This window comes from Meles meles, chromosome 18 (genome assembly GCF_922984935.1).
Source record: "Meles meles chromosome 18, mMelMel3.1 paternal haplotype, whole genome shotgun sequence".
NCBI lineage: Eukaryota > Metazoa > Chordata > Mammalia > Carnivora > Mustelidae > Meles > Meles meles.
This window is the reverse complement of record NC_060083.1, coordinates 8,042,711-8,061,929: the sequence shown is the minus strand read 5'-3', so window position 1 is coordinate 8,061,929 and position 19,219 is coordinate 8,042,711. Positions and strand designations below refer to the sequence as shown.

The window sequence follows — 19,219 nt, the reverse complement described above, 5'->3', positions numbered from 1 at the left end:
GTGTGCCTGGGTGCCTCAGTTGGTTGGGCATCTGCCTTTGGGTCAGCTCATGATCCCGAGGTCTTGGGTTCGAGTCCCACATCGGGCTCGCTGCTCTTAGGGGAGCCTGCTTCTCCCTCTCCCCCTCTGCCTTCAGCTCCCCTTGCTTGTTCTCTATACGTCAAATAACTAAAATCTTTTTAAAAAGTTCTATAATCTCCCCTTTATAGTATACCTCTTTGTTTCTTTCTTTCTTTGTTCTAAATACCTAGGCCCTTACAAACCCAAGTATGACCCAAAAAGCAGTGGTTCTGACACCGTCCAGAAGCTGTCAGAAAGGCAGACTCCCAGGCCTCGCCTCTGGCCTCCAGACTCCGGATCTGCAGGTAATTCATATGCACATTCGAGTATGGGACCAAGGGCTGGTAAATATTTTCTGCCGTGGGCCAGATGGTAAATATTTTAGGCTTTGCAGGCCATATGTCTCTGGGGCAATTAGCACAAAAGCAACCATAGATAATATGTAATCAAACAAGCAGGGCTATTTAAAAAGAAAAAAAGAAAAAATAACTTTAGGGACACTGGCATTTGAATTGCATATCATTTTCACAGGTCATGAAATACTATTCTGCTTTTGGGCTTCTCCACCCTTTAAAAATCTAGAATCCTATGTTCTTAGCTTGTGTACCACACAGAAAGGCAGTGGGCCCCAGTCTCCTGAGCCCCGCTCTATACCCTGGAACGGACATTACTGGCCAGCTCCACTGGGGCTTGGTCCCCGAGAGTCTAGATAATGTGTTCCAGGCCCTTAATGCGGCGTGTAGAACTGAATCAAATACAAAGGATGCTTTTTCAATAATGCAGGGTACAGCAAGACCGTTACTTCTTTTGATTCTAACACAGTCTCTGTCTTAATGGAGACCAAGGCTTATTAACACAACCCTACTTAGCACAGCAGGATGCAAGACAGCTGGACGAGATCGAGTTGTGAACAACTAAAAGGCTGGTTTTTTGTTTTTTGTTTTTTTAACCATTTTGCAAAATGAACTTTTATCCCCAATAGCTGTATCCTCTCCACACTGGGGTAACGGATGGCTACGAACTACCACTATTATTATACTCTCCTCCATATAAATTCTGTCATTTTTATCCGGGAAGCACTGCTGACCAGCCTTCCTGATTGGGCGCAGGGGAGTTCTGGAGCTGGAACGTTCTACCATATGCCTTTTTTATTAAATCCATTTAAAAAATTCTCACCAGAATATCCCCTGGTGTATGTGACAATGAAGACACGTGGGATTTTTCCAACCGTGGTCGGGACAGGTAAGGGGAAGCTGGCAGCCAGGCGTGGTGGTGGCATAAACCAGCCCACGTACAGAGCCCTGGAAGATATCACCAGGAAATGTACGAAGAAGGGAGGCCATAAGAAAAGATGGGATAATTCCTTGGAGTCTAATGACCTCCGGCCTGAATTACTCCATGAGATCATAGATGGAGGATCAGTGAATAAGATGACATTAGAGAGATTTTCTGACTCTGAAATGTGCAGATTTGTCCCTGGTACCATTACTTACCAGGGCTGGGAGCCACCTCTCATTCATCCACGGCCCTCAGACCTCCCTTTGGATCCACCCCGAAAGCTTGCAGATTCCTCCTTTCTCTCTCTCCGATGTACCCCTTCCTCCCTTCTTTGTCACCATCCTTGTCCTTGCTTACCTCCAAAATCAACTGGCCAAAGACATCCATGATATTCCAAGTCACCGCCCAGTGAAATCCATGCAAACCACTTTTTCTTCCTCTTTTGCTCGCTGTCATTCTGAATAATCTTCTGGAGTTTCCCAATACTTAGAACATGGGCCCCATGTCCCCAAAGCTACCACCCACTCTTCCTTCAAGGACAATGGCCCAGCTCAGCCTCCATTTGAGGCCAAAGTGACTCTCCCCCTCTCTTTCCAGAGCCCCCTCTTTCTAGCTCATCTACACTTCGGTTTTAGAGCCCCACTGTCTCTGGGAAAATGATGCACCCCACCTCCCCTGACCAAGGGGCAAAAAACTCTCTGCTCCTTTTTATCTCTGTACTCAGTGACCACAGAATCTGTCCATCCAGTGGGCTGGGGTGATCATAGATAAGAAAGAACAATCACTTGTGTTACAAAACCCCCACCAAATGATATGCGACTTTTCTATTTTTTTTAAAGATTTTAATTTAATTAAGTAATTAAATAATTTATTTGAAAGAGCACGAGCGGGGAGAGGGGCAGAGGGAGAGAGAGAATCTCAAGCAGACTTCATGCTAAACATGGAGCCCAACTCGAGGCTCAACCTCATGACCCTGAGGTCACAACCTGAGTTGAAATCAAGGCAGGTGCACAACCGACTGAGCCACCCCGGTGGTGCACGCGACTCCGTCCTCGCACTTCCGCTCTGTCCCTTGTCTGCTAACCTTTCACACACTGCACTCTTACTTGCTCCTTCACATCCACCAACTCAGTCCCTCTGCTGTGCCACGATTCCCGGACCACGCTGGCCCCCTTCCGCACTAGCCAACTCTAAGAAAGCTTTCTCAAAAGTTCACAACTAGAGGGGCCCCTGGGTCACTCAGTCGGTTAAGCGTCTGCCTTTAGCTCATGATCCCAGGGTTCTGGGATTGAGTCCCATGCCAGGCTCCCTGCTCAGCAGGGACTCTGCTTGTCCCTCTCCCTCTGCCCCTCCCCACGGCTCTCATGCTCTGTCTCTCAAATTAAAAAAAATCTTGAAAAAAAAAAAAAGTTTGCAATTAGTAAGATGCATCGTGTCCAATTAGCATGGACTCAGCGCAATCATCTCCAGCCGAGACCTGGTCATTCTACCTTAATTCGTAATATTAGCCCTCCAGGGAAAGTTCTGCAGCTCTGTTCAAGGCAGGATCACAATGCTGGCTTCACCTGGAGCTTAGAGAGGCGAGCTAAAAATCCTAAACCCCTGGACCATCTCATCTGGAAGCGAGAAGTCTCGAGAGATGGTATAATTCCTATCGTGAACGCATCATCTTTACGAAAGAAAATCAAAAGGTTAGTTCTCGTGTGTGTGTGTGTGTGTGTGTGTGTGTGTGTGTGTGAATGCACACTTAACATAAATTCTCTTTTTTTTTTTCAGGGTGGGGAGGAGGCAACTTCCTGACCTCTCCAGATGATTTCCTTAGGATCCCGGCTGTGGATATTTGCATGGATTTTTCAATAGTTGGTTGTGTAAAGGGAGACAGGCCTTTTGTCTTTACCCCCGAAAAGAATTGAAACAGACTCTTTCTTTCAAAAGTTGGCAGAGCTACGTGGCAGAGGGGTCCAGCTCATTTGTAGAGGCAAACATGTTGCCGTCTAACCCAGATTGATCACCAGCTGGGAGGCAAGGCGTTCCACTGGAGGTTCACAATAACACTGGCGCTTTGCTGCTCTGCTGACGGTCAGCGACAGATTGATGGGGAGTTCTTGGAGCGGGGAGGCTGGCTGCAGAGGAGGGCTTGGGGCAGCGAAGGAGGTCGCAAGTGGATTATTCATGAGCTCCCTGCCTACAAAAATAAAAGTTTCCCACCTTTCTGACCTGAGCCTGGAGAACCGTCAGGGCCTCAGTTTGCTTTGTGACTTGGAAGGCTGAGCAGAGCTTTCCAGAAGAGCATAAAAAATGAGTACTTATTGGCACTTTCCAATGAAATGCCAAAATCCACAAAGAGAAATGACCACGGAGCGTTTTTTTCCTTTTCCCACTGTGAGTGGGAAAGAAGAGACATGATGTTTTATGTCACTGCTCAAGAGTTTGTTTTGTGAGAACAAGTGAAGATGTACGGCTTGTGACGCTATCTGCGGCGAGACTGGCCAGGGTCTCGGGAGAAGAACGGCACATTGCTTGGTGTCTTTGAGGACAGGGAGGAAGGCAAAACTGTAGGAAGGGAGAACCTGGAGACACGACACCATGCAGGCAGGCAAGGCACCTTCACTTGTTTAAGAAAACTGTTCCCAGAGACACAAATTTAAAAAAAAAGGATCAACCTGCCAATGGGCTTTATTTCGTGCAAGTGTGAGTTATTAAATTGTCCAAAATCTTGCATTTAAAAAAATTATTAAATTGTCCAAAATCTTGCATTTAAAAAAAAAAAAAAGATCGTAACATGCTTCCCACCCTCCAGTTTACTTTTTTAAACCACGAGGATACTCTAGGTACGTGAATACGCCGCAAGTCGTTTTCTGCGCTTGTTTTCCGCCGTCTCCCAAGAGGACATTTTAATCAGAGACATGCAGCCCACGAAAATGGGAGCGATCACACGGGCGTCGGGGACCATGCTGCTTGCCACGGGATTGCTAGAGCGTAGAAGAATGCTGGCACATAGATCCTCACTCAATATTTGCTGACTGCCTGGCCATTCGCTGGAAGCCAACTTAGCAACTTGTTATTCTAGCCTACTAGGAATGTTTAATGACAAAGGTTCGGGAGCCGCTTTCCCACAAACTTCAAAAACCATCTTCACGGAGAGACACAATGAACACTGTCCCGGGTTCTTCTGTTACCACTCGGTCCACGGTTACAAGTACTAAATTAAAGCAGAATGTAAAGAAGACATTGGCCCGTGGGATTAATTTCGGCACAGCGAGCGAGAGGGAGGAAGCAGACTACTGTTTTCCTTTTCATGGGAGTGCTGCATGGGTTACTCTCTACAAAGATAGAGAGGAATAAATATGTACTAGTTAATGACGGGAGAAGCAACAGTTTTTTGGCAGTAGTACAAAGCCAGGAAATTTAGCAGTTTCCAGAGAGCTGCGTACGCTTTTCGGTGAAAAGGCTTGTGATAGCACTCCCTAATGAAATGCCAAGATCCACACCGAGAATGACTGAGTAGCCTTTCTTTTTTTCCTTTTTCCCACTGCGAGCGAGACAGAAGATGCGTGATATTCACGTCACTGCCAGGATAGTTTGTTTTGTAACTATATATGAAGAGAGATGGCGTATGACACCACCTGTACTGTGCTATTTGTTAGTATTTTAATAGGTGATTAATCTTGATTTGATAGGATTTAAGATTTTTATTTTTTGGCACATATGCTCAAGCTATTATGTTATAAATCTCCAACATTTCAGCAAATGTCATCCTGATTGTTCCCTACTGCACAGAACACTACCAGCGAAATATTCGAGGTCAGGAACTTGGATTCTTTACCCACTGTATTCAGGAAAACCAATTTATTGTTCTGTCTCGGTAAAGAGGGGTGACTTCTTTGGGACCTATATCGTATTGGCAATCAATCTAGAAAACTTATAATTACTTTTAGGCAATGGGGGTTTTGGTAAGTGCATTAATCTGTCTCCGTGAATTTAAACACATGCCCTATAGCTATTACTAAGACAAAATTCAGAGCTGAACATTTCTTATTACTTTTTGAGAATGAAGTGTGTGCTTAACATGCTTGAATGGTGCGTGTGATCTTCCAGCATAACTCAAGAGCAAGACTTTGCCGTGGGGGTGAAACCTTGGGAAGGTCTTGAAGTGGTTTTAAAGCAATCTCCATACTGAGCGGCCCTGGTTTGGCAAGTTAATTTCCTTGTCAATTTCTCAGAGTAAAAACACTGGCTGCTGCTTGCTCTTAAGACCAAGCTAGGACAAATCATTGTTTAAATTAAGTCGAATGTTAGGCATTTTGGAAGACAGAAAAACAGAGGCGAATTCGCCACTTGCTACAATGCGTCTATGACCCCCAGAACGATACCCGTGACACCTGCACAGTCATTCCTGGCCACGCGCAGAGCGTAGATAATCTGAGTCATCTGACCGCACACTCCCAGCTGAGGTCCCAGCTCCCAGCCAGACAAGGCTCGGCCTTCTTGGGTCGGCTCTCGCACCAGAACCGTCAGTTTCCTGGCCGACTGAGTGCCATGGTTTTCACATTCTTGTGCTTTTTGTGGGTGGTTAGGCATGGCCCCCCAGCACAGGCTGGGATGTGTCTTACGGAGTGAACAAACGCATTAGATTAATGCACGAGTTCAGTGTAATGGAATCTGTAATACAATGTATTACAGAATGTGTCTTTAAACAGAAACACACTTAAGAGAAGATTACATATTGATCAACTGGCAAAATGCTGGGACCGAAGCCTCCTGGGAACCTCACCGTGGACGTCCCCTAGGATCAATGGCTCAGTAGTCACGAATTCAGTGGTCACAGTGACTGCACAGACCACACTACGCTAAATAACGAGAACCGGGGCTAATTATTTTTTAAATGACCTTCAGGCAAAACTTTCACTCTTCAGAGAAAGAGATTTTGCTTTTGAAGAGGAAGAGCTAAGCTCTCTACATTATCAGAAGTATTAATACAGCCAATTTTTATATTTTTAAGATTTTATTTATTTGATAGCACAACAGGGCGGGGGTGGGGGGGGAGAAGAAGGCTCCTTGCTGAGCAAGGAGTCAGATGTGGGGCTTGATCCCAGCACCATGAGATCATGAACCGAGCCAAAGGCAGATGCTTAACTGACTGAGCCACCCAGGTGCCCCAGGAATCAGTTTTTAAAGAGGTGCTAAAAACGGCTTTTAAAAAATGCTTTTAATGACAATACCAGCACTGGCAAGAGTGAGGGGCAACCGGAACTTGCATATACTGCTGGCGGGAACGCAGACGGCACGAAAACTAATCTTACTCTCTCCAAGGAGACCAGCAAGCCCATCCCAAGGAAATACTCACGGGAACTAAAAACAGGGATTCACAAAGACCTAAACATGATTGTTTGTGGCGGCATTATTCGAAAGTGCCAAAGATCGGAAGCGAGCCACTGTCCTTGCACTGGTGAATGAGTTGACAAGCTGGTACGGTGATACGGTGGGACAGTCACCAGCGAGAAAAAGGAACAGGCTCCGGATACGGGTACCCGTCTGGAAGAAGCTCAGATGCGCTCTCGCCTCAGTGAAAGTAGCCAGCCACACAGTGCCTGACCCCATTTCTATTCCATTTTGGAAAAAGCAAAGCTGGAACGGGAGAAAACAAATCGGTGACACGGGCGGAGGGGACAGAGGAGGAATCAGCCACAAAGGGGCAGGAGGGAAGTTTCTGTGCGCGATGGACGTGTTCTGTATCCCGGTTGCACATGTTTGTCAAAATGCATAGCACTGCTCCCCAAAAAGGACAACATTTACTAGAGGTGAGTCCTATCTCAAAAAACCCACCACACATACACACAGGGTAACAAAGGCCAGGAACGCGTTGACGATAGCCATGCCTTTTAATTCTGATTTTTACCAAGGCTCACAGGCGCGCTTTTAGCTAGCGTCACATAAGTGGATGATTTATTTTGTCTTTTAGAAAATTTGGTTCGTCCTGCCCCTCTGGCGAAGACAAGCACGCGGCCTTGGCAGCGGAACCTGCAAACTGGCTTCCAATAGGCATCTTTCTCGTGCAGAAGTGGTTTTACTTCTTGGGTGCTCTTCTCAGCGTGTTGTGCAAGATCTGCCCCTACCCAGACACTGAGGAAGGCCAGCTGGGGTCCCGAGACAAGGCCTCTTTGGTGGCCTTCCTGCAGGGGAGGAACCTTCTCCCGCTTCCGACCTCACAACCAGCATGTAGGGAGCACAGACTGTGTCCCCAGGCCCGGGGTGCAGCCGGGGACCCCAAAAATGAATCAGACAGCCTGCTTCCCATCACTTTCTCGCTCCGTCTTAAAGCAAGGGCGCCCGCAGGAACATGATCCCTCAAAACCTCCAGCGTGAGCTCCACATCACAATTCTCTCCTTTGTTTATACTCTCTCCCCCTCTCGGCCTTTATCTTCCTGTTATTCCCTTTCCCCAGGCCTAATCCTCACCGTAATCCCATTACTGTCTCAACGGTTTGACTCACAGGGTAGTCCCAGCTCATCCTGCTTAAAGCTGTCTCCTTGTGGAGGAGAAACAGGCCACACGTGTCAATGCAGTCACACCTTCTCCTCTCACGCTCTCTTACGGAGGATGCGCCAGACGGAGATCTCTCTACAGAGACCCACGGTCCCGGTGGAAGAACTCACCACGAAGCATCATTTCCGTGTTTAATGTAATCTTCCCAAGTAAGCACGAATTCCCTTTGGATACAGCGGTTTTTGTAATTTTCCTGAGTAAATGCTGCCTCTGACAGAAACGTGGCCTCTGCTACAGTTCATGGTTTCTAACAACTTACAAGGACTTAAAATATCACATACTCTGTGTCAGCTATCATAACTAGAATGTCTAGTCCCATTTAGCTCTTGCGATACATATGTCCAAATTATCTTCCTGATCTTATCAATATACCTGTCTTTACGTTTTCCCTCTCAATAAAAAATGAGCATTTAAGGAAACACGGGAAGATAACCCAAGGCATGGGGTTCCCCCCCAAATGATCACTGTCTTTTGAATACCTCAGAAGACACGAACGGTAAGGTAAACACACACAGATACACACACACCTACACTCATGTACACAGACGCACAGAGTCCCTGGATTCTTGGAAAACTGAGCCAAAGTCTCACTGCTTCGGAAATCTGTTCTTGACAGGTTTTTTTTTCTTATTTGGTTTAGTTCGGGTGTTATCTGCTGTATGCTTTTTTTCTTAATCCAATTAAATTATCTTGACCATTTACCTTTAAAATGCAGAAGCGCTAGGGGTGCCTGAGTGGTTCAGTGCTCCATTTTGGCTCAGGTCATGATCTTGGGTCGTGAGATCGAGCCCTGCGTCGGGGCTCTGCGCTCTTCATGGAGTCCGCCTGTCCTTCTCCCTCTGCTCCTCCCCCTGCTCTTTCTCTCTCTCTGGAGTAAATAAATACGATCTTTAAAAAAACATCCCCTCGTCCTTTCCCTCTGCTCCTCTGCCCTCACTGTCTCTCTCTCTCTAAAAAACTAAAAGATAAAGTAAAATACAATAAAACTCAGAAGCACTTTCTCCCGTCTCTCAATATTAGGTTGATGAACCATCCTCCTGGGGTCAAACAGCAAGTAACTATACGGAGATTTCACAGAGAAGACAGGCCCCCACGGCAATTTCATCTTCATTACGACTGAGCTGGTAGGGGACTCGGATTCTGGTTACTAGTAACCTGTAACAGCAGCTGGTGGTAACTGTAACGTAATCTGGAACCATCTTTGATGTTTTAGTCGAAGTCTTTTAATTGAGTCTCATGCCAGACATTCCCAACACCTGAGAGCTTCTTGGTGAGGTCTTTGCCTGAAACAATGAACCCTATATTCCCTTCTCTCAAACACAAGAGTGGTTGTGAGAGGAAGGCTGATGGGGGCAAGGCAGGGAAAGAGGGAAAAACAGTTCTCTTCAATCTCATATGTAATTTAGATGCCAAATACAGGGGGGGGGGGGGGAAATCTTTGCTCACCAAGAAGTGAAACGTAAATACAAAGTCTTTCTGCTTCTTTCTTTTTCTTTTTTTTAGATTTTATTTATTTATTTGACAGACAGAGATCACAAGAGACAGGCAGAGAGAGAGGAGGAAGCAGGCTCCCCGCTGAGCAGAGAGCCTGATGTGGGGCTCGATCCCAGGACCCTGGGATCATGACCTGAGCCAAAGGCAGAGGCTTAACCCACTGAGTCACCCAGCCCCCTGCCTTTTTAAGAAATCTTTCTGTTTCTTAAGACTGGTTCTTAGTTACCTAATTATAATGCTTCTGCCTAAGTGTCCCAGTGGGATGGGCTGGACCTAGGTCTTCTTTTAGGCCCAACCTGGCTGCCAGTTGGTGTGGGGATCCGAAAGGTAAATTTCCTAGGCCCCGAAACTCACTGACACTGGGTCATGCTGCAGGTTCATCTAATCCATTGTAAAACTCCAGGAAAACCAAGAAAGGTAAGTATAAATCAGCTCAGTTTCCATAGCTCTAGTGAAAACGTGTTTACTCCATGGAGAAAACGCTATTGGTATTTAACGATGACTGTGCTCAACGCTCGTACAGATCATGAAGCACTTAGATGCTCGGGGCTGAATTAGGCAGGAGCCCAGACACGATGCAGCACTTTCCAACACCACTTCGGGACTCTGATTATTCATCTTTCTTACAAAATATTGCAATTCTCTGTTCACAATGCTGCCTTTGCCACCAGAGGGTAAATTCCTTCAAGGGGAGGGAAGGAGGCCTGGAAGACAAGTTCTAACTGATCTCTGTACTCAGCACTCCGCACACTCTGCAACGAGTGGATGTCGAATATAGGTTTGTTGAATTAATAAATAAATGGTACCATGAGTCTCTTGCTCCCAGGCGACAGGGAGATTTGGATTGTAGCTAAAGAAGGGAGAAGGGGAGGCTATGGGAAGGTGCTCTAACACAGATGGGGTGTCAAAAACACTGGCGTCAAAGAGGCACAGTGGAGTTTGACAAAATTATCTCATAAAATGAAAGTGGAAAAGGCTACAGAAAAGGCTGTATTTCTAAATATTTTTCAGAGTCATCTTAATTATATATAATTGACAAATCAGAGATTATAAATAGATAATTGCTATAACCCTGAACGCATATATGTTCCAAGTGAGGCAAGAAATTTGGTGGGGGACTTCTTGGAAATACAGGGATTATCTTATATTTAGGTATGCGCTTTTACAAGAGTAGATAAGTAACAGTAAAGGCACCGGGGGACACCAGGGAATGCACAGCAAGGAAAATATTTTGGCAGGCTGGGTGTGAAAAAAAAAAAAAAAGCACAAACGAAAACATTACAACGTAGCAAGTAATTACAACAGCAGCTGAATGAAAAATAAGATCCTTTTCCTATGGCATCAGGAAGGGAAAGGCAGAGAAGGAGGAACCCAAAATCTGGACAAGAACACAGACACTCCAGGAACATGGTCATATGCCTTGGAGATGGAATGTTCTATGATTCACAAAGTGGGCTGACTACATACCCACAGTCTTTCATCCAAGACACTTAAATTTATTTACGACACCTCGTAACTTACAATGGTAAGGGGAAATCTGCAACCCGTGAGTCTAACTAGGGTTCTGGCCATTTCTCATAAGAAAAACTCGTACCAATGAGTCCTCTGTGGCATAGTCTGGGACGTCGGGGTATGGTGTACGACCCCTAGCACACACACACCCCCACGACCCCAACAATACAACTGTGGTTCGCAAGGATCCAGATCCTGGGAGGGACCATCACAGCCAAGGACGTGAAGTATATTAAATACGCAACCTTCAGAGGAGGGCCCCACTAGACAGGCAGGGCTGGAAGCCACGTTGAGGAAAGCGCTGTTTTCCCGGGGACATGACCCGGGCTGGTGAAGGGGAGGAGGAGGACAGAGACCGAGCAAGTGTCTCTGGGAAGTGCAGAGAGGGTGGTTGTGGGGCTCCGCACCGTCTTTTGGAGCAGAAATTACAAAAACTAATTCAAAACCCCGAAATGGTGGAGCGGAGGCTTGGAAAGCAACCGAAATAGCATTTGACCTTTGGCCCCTCTGCTCTCAGCCTGGGCTGAGCCTCCGGCTGGGTTCACGGGGGCCACGGAGCAGCTGTCCGGTGATAACTGCTTTCATAGCTGTCAGCAACATTTGGTCAAAGCCGGCGCTGGGGCTGTTCCCACTCTCTGCGGATGGGAAAAAAGAGCCTGTGTCTCCCTCCATTTCTTCCCCCGCCTGAGCGATCCTAAATTGGGAAATCATCTGGATTTGTACAAATAATCACTTCTTGGCACGGTCACGGGGTCTGCTGAAATGTTATTTTGGAGCGGAGGACGTGGACGCCTGCAGGTCACGATAGGAAATGAGTCTGGCAATTTCGAAGCACACCTGCCGAAGTTCCAGGCCACCTCAGCACTCAAACAACGTGTCCGTCCTTCCAAACATCTTTTGTGTCTTTTACGAGAAAGAAAAAAAAAAGTTCTAAGTTATTACACTTAGTATGAGCCAGAAAACAGCCCTGCATCCTCAGATGTGGATTCTGGGGGTTTTCTCCAACGTTTTGTCACGGTTGAACAAACACGCACATACAGTCGACCGTATTTATACACAGTATTCTGCGAAGCCTGGCGGTATCCACTGGGACGCTTGGGCCTCGAGTGGCAGAAAATCCAGCTCAGGCTGGATCAGACGACAGAAAAGGCTTGTCCCAAGGGCTGAGCTGTTCAGGGGGGCGCTGTAGGGTCGGCCGATGTGGAAATCTAGCAAAGTCGTCAAGTAGGTTCTTCTCACCTTCCTGTTAGCTACATACAGCCGCCGTGACAAATTACCACATCAGTGTCTTAAGACGACACAAACTATCTGTCTGGCAGTTCTGGAGGTCAGAGTCTGATGCAGGTCTCATGGGCTGAAATCAGGGCATCCGCAGGGCGGTGGTGCTTTCTGGAGGCTCCAGGGGGCAATCTGCTTCCTCGCCTTTGCCAGCTTCCAGAAGGGGCCAGGACCCCCTGGCGTGTGGCCCTGTCCATCTTTAAAGCCAGCGGAGACTGCCCGAGGCTCTCACGTGACACTGACTCTCCCTCACCGCCCTTCCACTTTTTTTTTTTTTTTTTTTTTTTTTTTAGTATTTTATTTATTTATTTGACACAGAGAGAGAGATCACAAGTAGGCAGAGAGGCAGGCAGAGAGAGAGGAGGAAGCAGGCTCGCTGCTGAGCAGAGAGCCCGATGCGGGGCTCGATCCCAGGACCCTGAGATCATGACCTGAGCCGAAGGCAGAGGCTTAAACCACTGAGCCACCCAGGCGGACCTTTCTGATTTACATCAGGCCCCAAATAATTTCCCCATCTCAAGGCCCACACCCTTAATCACACGTGCAAAGGCTCGGTTGCAGGTGCCAGGGACTGGGGCACGGGATCTCTGGGGCCACTCTTGGGCCAACCAGGAGCTCTGTTCCTCCAGCCTTGGGGACACCTTTGTCCCCAGACTGGCTCCTTCTACAGACATAAAACAGTAATGAGAGTCGTCTGAGTGTCGCATCCAAATGCACCTTCTGGAAAACGGAAAGGGGGAGCCATCTCTTTCTTAGAGGAGAAAGAAAACCTTTGCCGGGAGCCCTAGAACAGGTCCTCCTTTGTCTGGGATGGGCCACCTGCCCATTATCCATCTGACTTTTGACAAGGAGAGTGGGTTCACTGTGATTGGCATAGACTAATAATCTGGGAACGGCTGTCAGAGAGTCAACCATCAAATTCACTATAATGTAGGAAATGCCCAGCAGGGAAGATAATTACTATCTACAGAATACTCAGCTACTTATGAAGGATGGAGGAGTCGGTGTGCAATCCATTGTTTGCCATCAAAAACAAAAGCCTTTGGACATGGTAACAGTGTCGTCAACAGGGGTCATGCCTCTGAGCAGCCCACCCTACGGCTGGCTAGAAAAAGACAAGAGGTCCCCTCTCTCCGAGTCTGTCGTCATGTTCATGCTCCTCGGAGTCTGTCCGGAAGCCAGCACCCCCCGCGCCGGGCAAGTGTGCCTGAGAGGCCGCCCACAGGACTGCTCCCCGAAATGCACACACTAGGCGTGATGAAAGGAAACTCAAGCAGGGCACCCAGAGGCTGAATTTTATGGGCGTATCAGGCAGGGTCTAATCAGGAGCTGTCCGTCACACCGGGAATTTTAACAGCGAGAATCTACCACAGAAGATCGTCAGCTAGATACAGAGTCGGTTAACTGCTTAGCGGAAGGGGTGGACACCCAACTCTAAGGTTTCATGGGAGTTGCACAGGTAAGAAAAGGAAGCAGTCAGAATAATTAACATGGGAAGCCTGGAGAGCACCTGGTCGGCACAGTTGACGGATCACGTGACCTGGTCTCGGGGTTGTAAGTTCAAGCCCCACGGTGGGTGTAGAGATTACTTGGAAATAAAATATTTTTTTTTTAAAGATTTTATTTATTTATTTGATAGAGACACAGTGAGAAAGGGAACAGAAGCAGAGGGAGTGGGAGAGGGAGAAGCAGGCTCCCCACTGAGCAGGGAGCCCGATGCGGGGCTCGATCCCAGGATCCTGGGATCACGACCCGAGCCAAAAGTAGACGCTCAACAACTAAGCCACCAAGGTGCTCCAAAAATAAAATCTTAAAAAAAAAAAAATTAGAAGCCTGGAGGTGGACTTCGTGGAAATGCAACTCAAGTTTTGGAGGAAGAGGCGTTGCTTTGCTGGTGCGGGGCTCTAGGTAGGAGCTCCAGGAGAGGCAGGACCTGCAAGTGAGCAGGGGGAGGCAAGCTGGAAGGTACGAGGCCCTCTGTGTCTTTTGACCTTGCCACGTTCTCACCCTGCTTCCTGCCGGTGCAGCTTCCTGGAAGGCAGAAGTGTGGCCTGCAGGGTACCAACAGCGTCGTCACGCGGCAGGGCACCAGGAGGGCTTGTAGCTGACAGGCAGTGGCTTAGTAAAGAGCACAGTGGGGCGCCTGGGTGGCTCAGTCGGTTAGGCATCTGCCTTTGGCTCAGGTCGTGATCCCAGAGTCCTGGGATCGAGTCCCACATCAGGCTCCCTGCTCGGCGAGGAGCACCCTTCTCTCTCTCCCTCTGCCCCTCCTCTCACTCGTGTTCTCTCTCTGTGTCTAATAAATGAATAAAATCTTAAAACAAAAAAAAAAGTGCATAGGAAGACCCACCATGTCCTCTTTCTGCCACCGGATCGTTCTGCGTCTTTGGGAGCTTAGGGAGGAGACAAGCGGGCTTCAGGGTATACACAGCAGTTTAAAGACATCAAATCCTTCATGCTTTGGGACTGCTAATTTAGGTTTTTTGGACTGCAACTGTTTCCTCCCTTTGTGGCCACAGCCCAACACTCACTGCTGACTCCTGGGTGTTCTCACTCCCCCTCCTTTTTGGGGGGCACAGGGTGGACAAGGCCACAGGCATTCTGGTACTACAAATACCCCTTTAAAGGAGCCACTAGTTCCCGAGAATGCCTGTGTGTCCTGCGGGGAGGCAGGAAATACACAGCGTAGTTACAAGAGCAGACTCTGTCGTGAGGCAGAGATCTGGGTTCGAATCCTACTTCTGACACCCAGTAGCTGTGTGGGCCTGGGACCTCAGCCGCCTCAGCCTCCCGTTCCCGGGGTGTTACATGGGGGCAGTCACGGTACTGACCTCATAAGGCTGTTGCAGAGATCAAAGTAACAATGACCACCACGGTACTTTCCACGTTTGCGTCACTTGGGTTTATGTTGAGAGTAGTGGACAACGTCACATCAGTTTGGGTGTACAGTGCGGTGATTCCTCAAGTCTACGCCCCATGACACTAGCCACGCATGTAGCTACCACCTGTCACCATCCGACGCTATTACACCTGACTCTATTCCTCACACTGTGCCTTTCGTCCTTGTGGCTTGTCCGTTCCATCCCTGGGAGCCTGGACCTCCCACTCCCCTTCCTCCACGGGACCCGTCCCCCATGCCCTCCCCACAGGCGACTACCAGGTTGTTCTCTGTATTTATGTGAGTCACCCAGCAGCCTAAGAGAAAAACTCCCATGCCTGCTTCTGCTGAACCCGCTCTGTAGCCTTCCACGGCCTTCCTACCGTCAGGCCATCTCTGATGTCAGTGTATTATATCTACTTTTCACAAGTATGTCTTCCAAACTACAATGAGTTACTGAAAAGTGGAATTGTGTATTCCCCACTGTGGACACAGCTCTGGAGGCCGTTTGCCTCTCTGACAGATCCTAACATGGACCGATCGAAAATACGAGCTGATCCATACAATCCCGCCCTGGCACAGCAGAAGACAGCAGATTTTCATTGTGTGTGTTCAGGGCGGGGTGGGGTGGGCGGGTGCACTGGGTGGTTGCGTCCATCAGAGTCACCCGGGACTTTTTTCCAAAGGCACACACCCTCCCCTACCATCACGCTAGATTTTGGCTCAACCCCCTTAAGGAAATTATTAAGACAGGATTCCTTCAGGAGCTAGAAACCAATATAAACAAGAGACAGCCTTGTTTTCCCAATAGCCGTGGGCCTGCCATAAGTCCGGGTATCCGGACCCAAATGCGAGGGGACAGTGACTTCGCAGAGAGCCAGGGCCTGCGGAAAGCAGGTAAGGGCATCAAGGGAGCAGGGACCACAGTGGGTGGGTCTGCTGGAGGGAGACACAGAATGTCTCTTGCTCAGTCACATACAGACAGAAGCCGGAGCACGGTGCAATTACATAAGGAAGCGCAAAGCCCCCCAGTGAAAGCAGCAGGGAACCCCCCAGTTCGACCTCATAATAAAGACAACTAACCTAGTAGCCTGATAACGCTTTGAAGCGAACCAAAGCAGAGATCATTTGTGACTGAACAGAACCTCACTGCAACCCCAGACTCTTTCCCTTTCCAGGATTCTGATCAGGAAAAAACCTGTGGGACGATAAAATATGCTACACAACCCTAAATAACAATCATCCGGAAACAATGTTCCTTTTACTAAAGTGGGCTGGAACACGGAAGGATTGTTGGAGGCACCTTCTGGATTCCTCTCCACTGGGGCAGTATTAGCTGAGGATGTGAGACAGAGAACTGGCTAGAGAAATGTTCCAACTGAGGCCATGGCCATCCTCCCCAAGTACCAGCACATGGGGACCCAATGTGTAGGGCACTGCCCTACAAAGTCCAAGGAAGAAATATCCATTCATGCTGGGCCCTAGAGAGAGGGAAGCAAGAGCCCCCCAGGCTTCTGCAGAAGGGGTAAGACCGTCTCACTGAGGAGAGTTGATGGAAACCAGGAAGAACAGGTCCCGGAACAGAGTGGGCACCCCAAGTGGTCACAGCAGTGTTTATATATAATATAAATAATATAACATATAAACAGTTCTATGTTTGTGTCCCTGCTGCAGAACTACTGATAACAAAAGCTATCGCTGGGATCGGTTTCATTCACAGACTTCCATTCTCTCCTCCAAAGAAAAGTAGTTTGAACTCTTCAGTTTAAAGTGAGACATTTTATGTATTGCAGGACTGAAATATTCTATTTGCGACTGCGACTTTCTGGGCCGTGCACCTTTCTTGAGTCTGATTCTTAAAAATCAGCAGCTGCAAGAGGTGATTATCAAAGAGAACAGGTGCTTTCAAAAAAGATTTTCTGGGGCGTTCCCATAAAGACAAAGGTGCGCTAAGAGATTTGGATGGTGGCTTGCAATTACCATCGCTCAATGCCGATCTGCCATTATTTCAGGAACACAGGAACGACACAAGGCAAGTGTTTGCGCCTCTGTCACAAGTCTGCTGCTCGGCATAACCCTTCACCGCGGCTCAAAGTCAGGGGCGTGCCTTACCTGGACTCGGCTGGATAAGTGACTGCTGAACGACTTTCTGGTTTTCAACAAAGGGGCACAAGAAGGAAAGAAAAGTGATTTCAACATGAAATCAAGCCATGATCTCTAGTCTCCAGTACTTGTTAAGCACCACACCGAAATTCCTAGAGGGCTCTCTGCACTGAGAAATGTCAAGTGTGTGTCTTAAGTGAAGAGCGTCAGAAGTGGGCACGTGATCCACGCTCAAAGCCACGGCAGTAGCCAGACCCAGGGTCCCAAGTGCCCTCTGATGCCCATCTCAGCCTCTTCAAATACGCACTTTCGGTCATGCCTTTGAGCTTTCTGAGGTTTAATGTATGCTCTGCCATGCATCCTTTCAGAATTCGTCTCCCCTAAGTCATCCCATTTTCTCTCCTTTCTCCCCAAAAGCACTTCCTCGGTCACAGGCGGGGGATTACTGCTTCAGGTTTTTTGTTGTATGCGTGCGTGTGTGTGTGTGCGCGTGCATGTGTGTTTCCCCTCCCAATCGGAGAAATGTCAGGCATGTTATTTTCCGAGTGATTTAAACAGCTCTAGTGTTATACCCAAACGGAAAGAACAAAGATGTTAAAATATCCATCATTGCTACAAAGGGCAACACAATGCCGTCTCCGGGCTGCGGGCCTCGAGCCCCGCGCAGCTCACAAACACCCCCCTCTCCTGAACACATGGGGCCATCGCGGGAAAGCCTCTGCCTCGGTGAACCCTGACTGGCCAATCAAAACCAGAAAGTTTCCCAGTCCAGTGACTAATACCAGAAATGAACTGTGCGTGGTGAAAAGGGAATGGTGGTGCGCTGGAGAAATTTATACCCTGACATCAGCCGTATCACAGGTGCGCGGGATCACCTGGAGAAACGGAACCTTCCGGAGGGCGAGAGTTCAAACACTTCTTCAAGCAGCGCGCCTGTCATCACTGGGTATGAAACACTGAACGGCCCCTCCACGGTGTCTGGGCGCCGCGGCCCCCGGGGCCGCCACGGACTGAGGACTTCCAGGCCTTGAGCTGGGCCGGTCACTGCGCCGAGCGCTTGTGTGATCTTACTTGGTATAATCCTCACAGCCCATAAGGTAGGTGTTATCATCCCCCGTCTCCATGTGGGGCACGAAGCTTGGAAAGATTAAGTAAATTGCTCATGGTCGTGCCGCTACGGGGGTGGATGGGGGGTGGGAAGGGGAAGGGGTCGGGGGTGTCAGCTCCAATTCCAAAGCCTTTGTTCTCGCCCACTCCACTGCTCAGTATTCTTCCTCCCCTTCCTCGTGCTCTTATGGTCACAGAAAAGGGTAAAAAATCAAATTATATTAAAAGTAAATAAAAATTAAAATTAAAAGAATAAAGCAAAGCAAAAAACTACTGGGAAAATCAGATGAACCCCAACAGGTACAGGGTATGCAGGACAGTCCTGGAAAATCCATGGTGTGGGGGGATTACCTATCCTTCAAGGAATGGACTCAATTCGCTAACCACCGAGAGAGATAAATTAAGGAGCATTTCTTTCTTTCTTTCTTTCTTTTTTTTTTTAAGGTTTCATTTATCCATTTGACAGAGATCACAAGTAGGCAGAGAGGCAGGCAGAGAGAGAGGAGGAAGCAGGCTCCCCGCAGAGCAGAGAGCTCAATGCGGGGCTTGATCCCAGGACCCTGGGATCATGACCCGAGCTGAAGGCAGAGGCTTAACCCACTGAGCCACCCAGGCGCCCCTTAAGGAGCATTTCTAAGACAAAAACATTTTGGTGTTCCGGCTGCCCAGAAGGGCTAACGTTTTGGCAGGTCAACAGCAGGACGCAGAAAAAAAGCACTGGAGAGAGGTTTGCGAGCTCTTCAAATTCTATATGAAACACGAGGGCGCCTGGGTGGCTCAGTTGTTAAGCATCTGCCTTCGGTTCAGGTCATGATCCTGGGGCTCTTCAAATTCTATATGAAACACGAGGGCGCCTGGGTGGCTCAGTTGTTAAGCATCTGCCTTCGGTTCAGGTCATGATCCTGGGGTCCCGGGATGGACCCTACATCAGACTCCCTGTTCTGTGGGAGTCTGCTCCTCTA

At 48.2% G+C, this 19,219-nt stretch overlaps 1 protein-coding gene across 3 annotated transcripts in view; it reads right to left on the bottom strand.

Annotated features, from left to right (window-relative positions):
* Window positions 1–19,219, bottom strand: part of STX8 (syntaxin 8) — a 250,803-nt gene that overhangs the window by 149,620 nt on the left and 81,964 nt on the right. The window contains exon 7 of one of the 3 annotated variants that reach the window (XM_045986154.1): window positions 9,571–11,794. The exons of the other annotated variants lie outside the window; for them this stretch is intronic. Within the exon in view, the coding sequence (XP_045842110.1) occupies window positions 11,757–11,794 (38 nt within the window). The 3' untranslated portion in view covers window positions 9,571–11,756. Of the gene's footprint in view, window positions 1–9,570; window positions 11,795–19,219 lie in introns of those variants that run through there. 3 annotated transcript variants of the gene reach the window in all.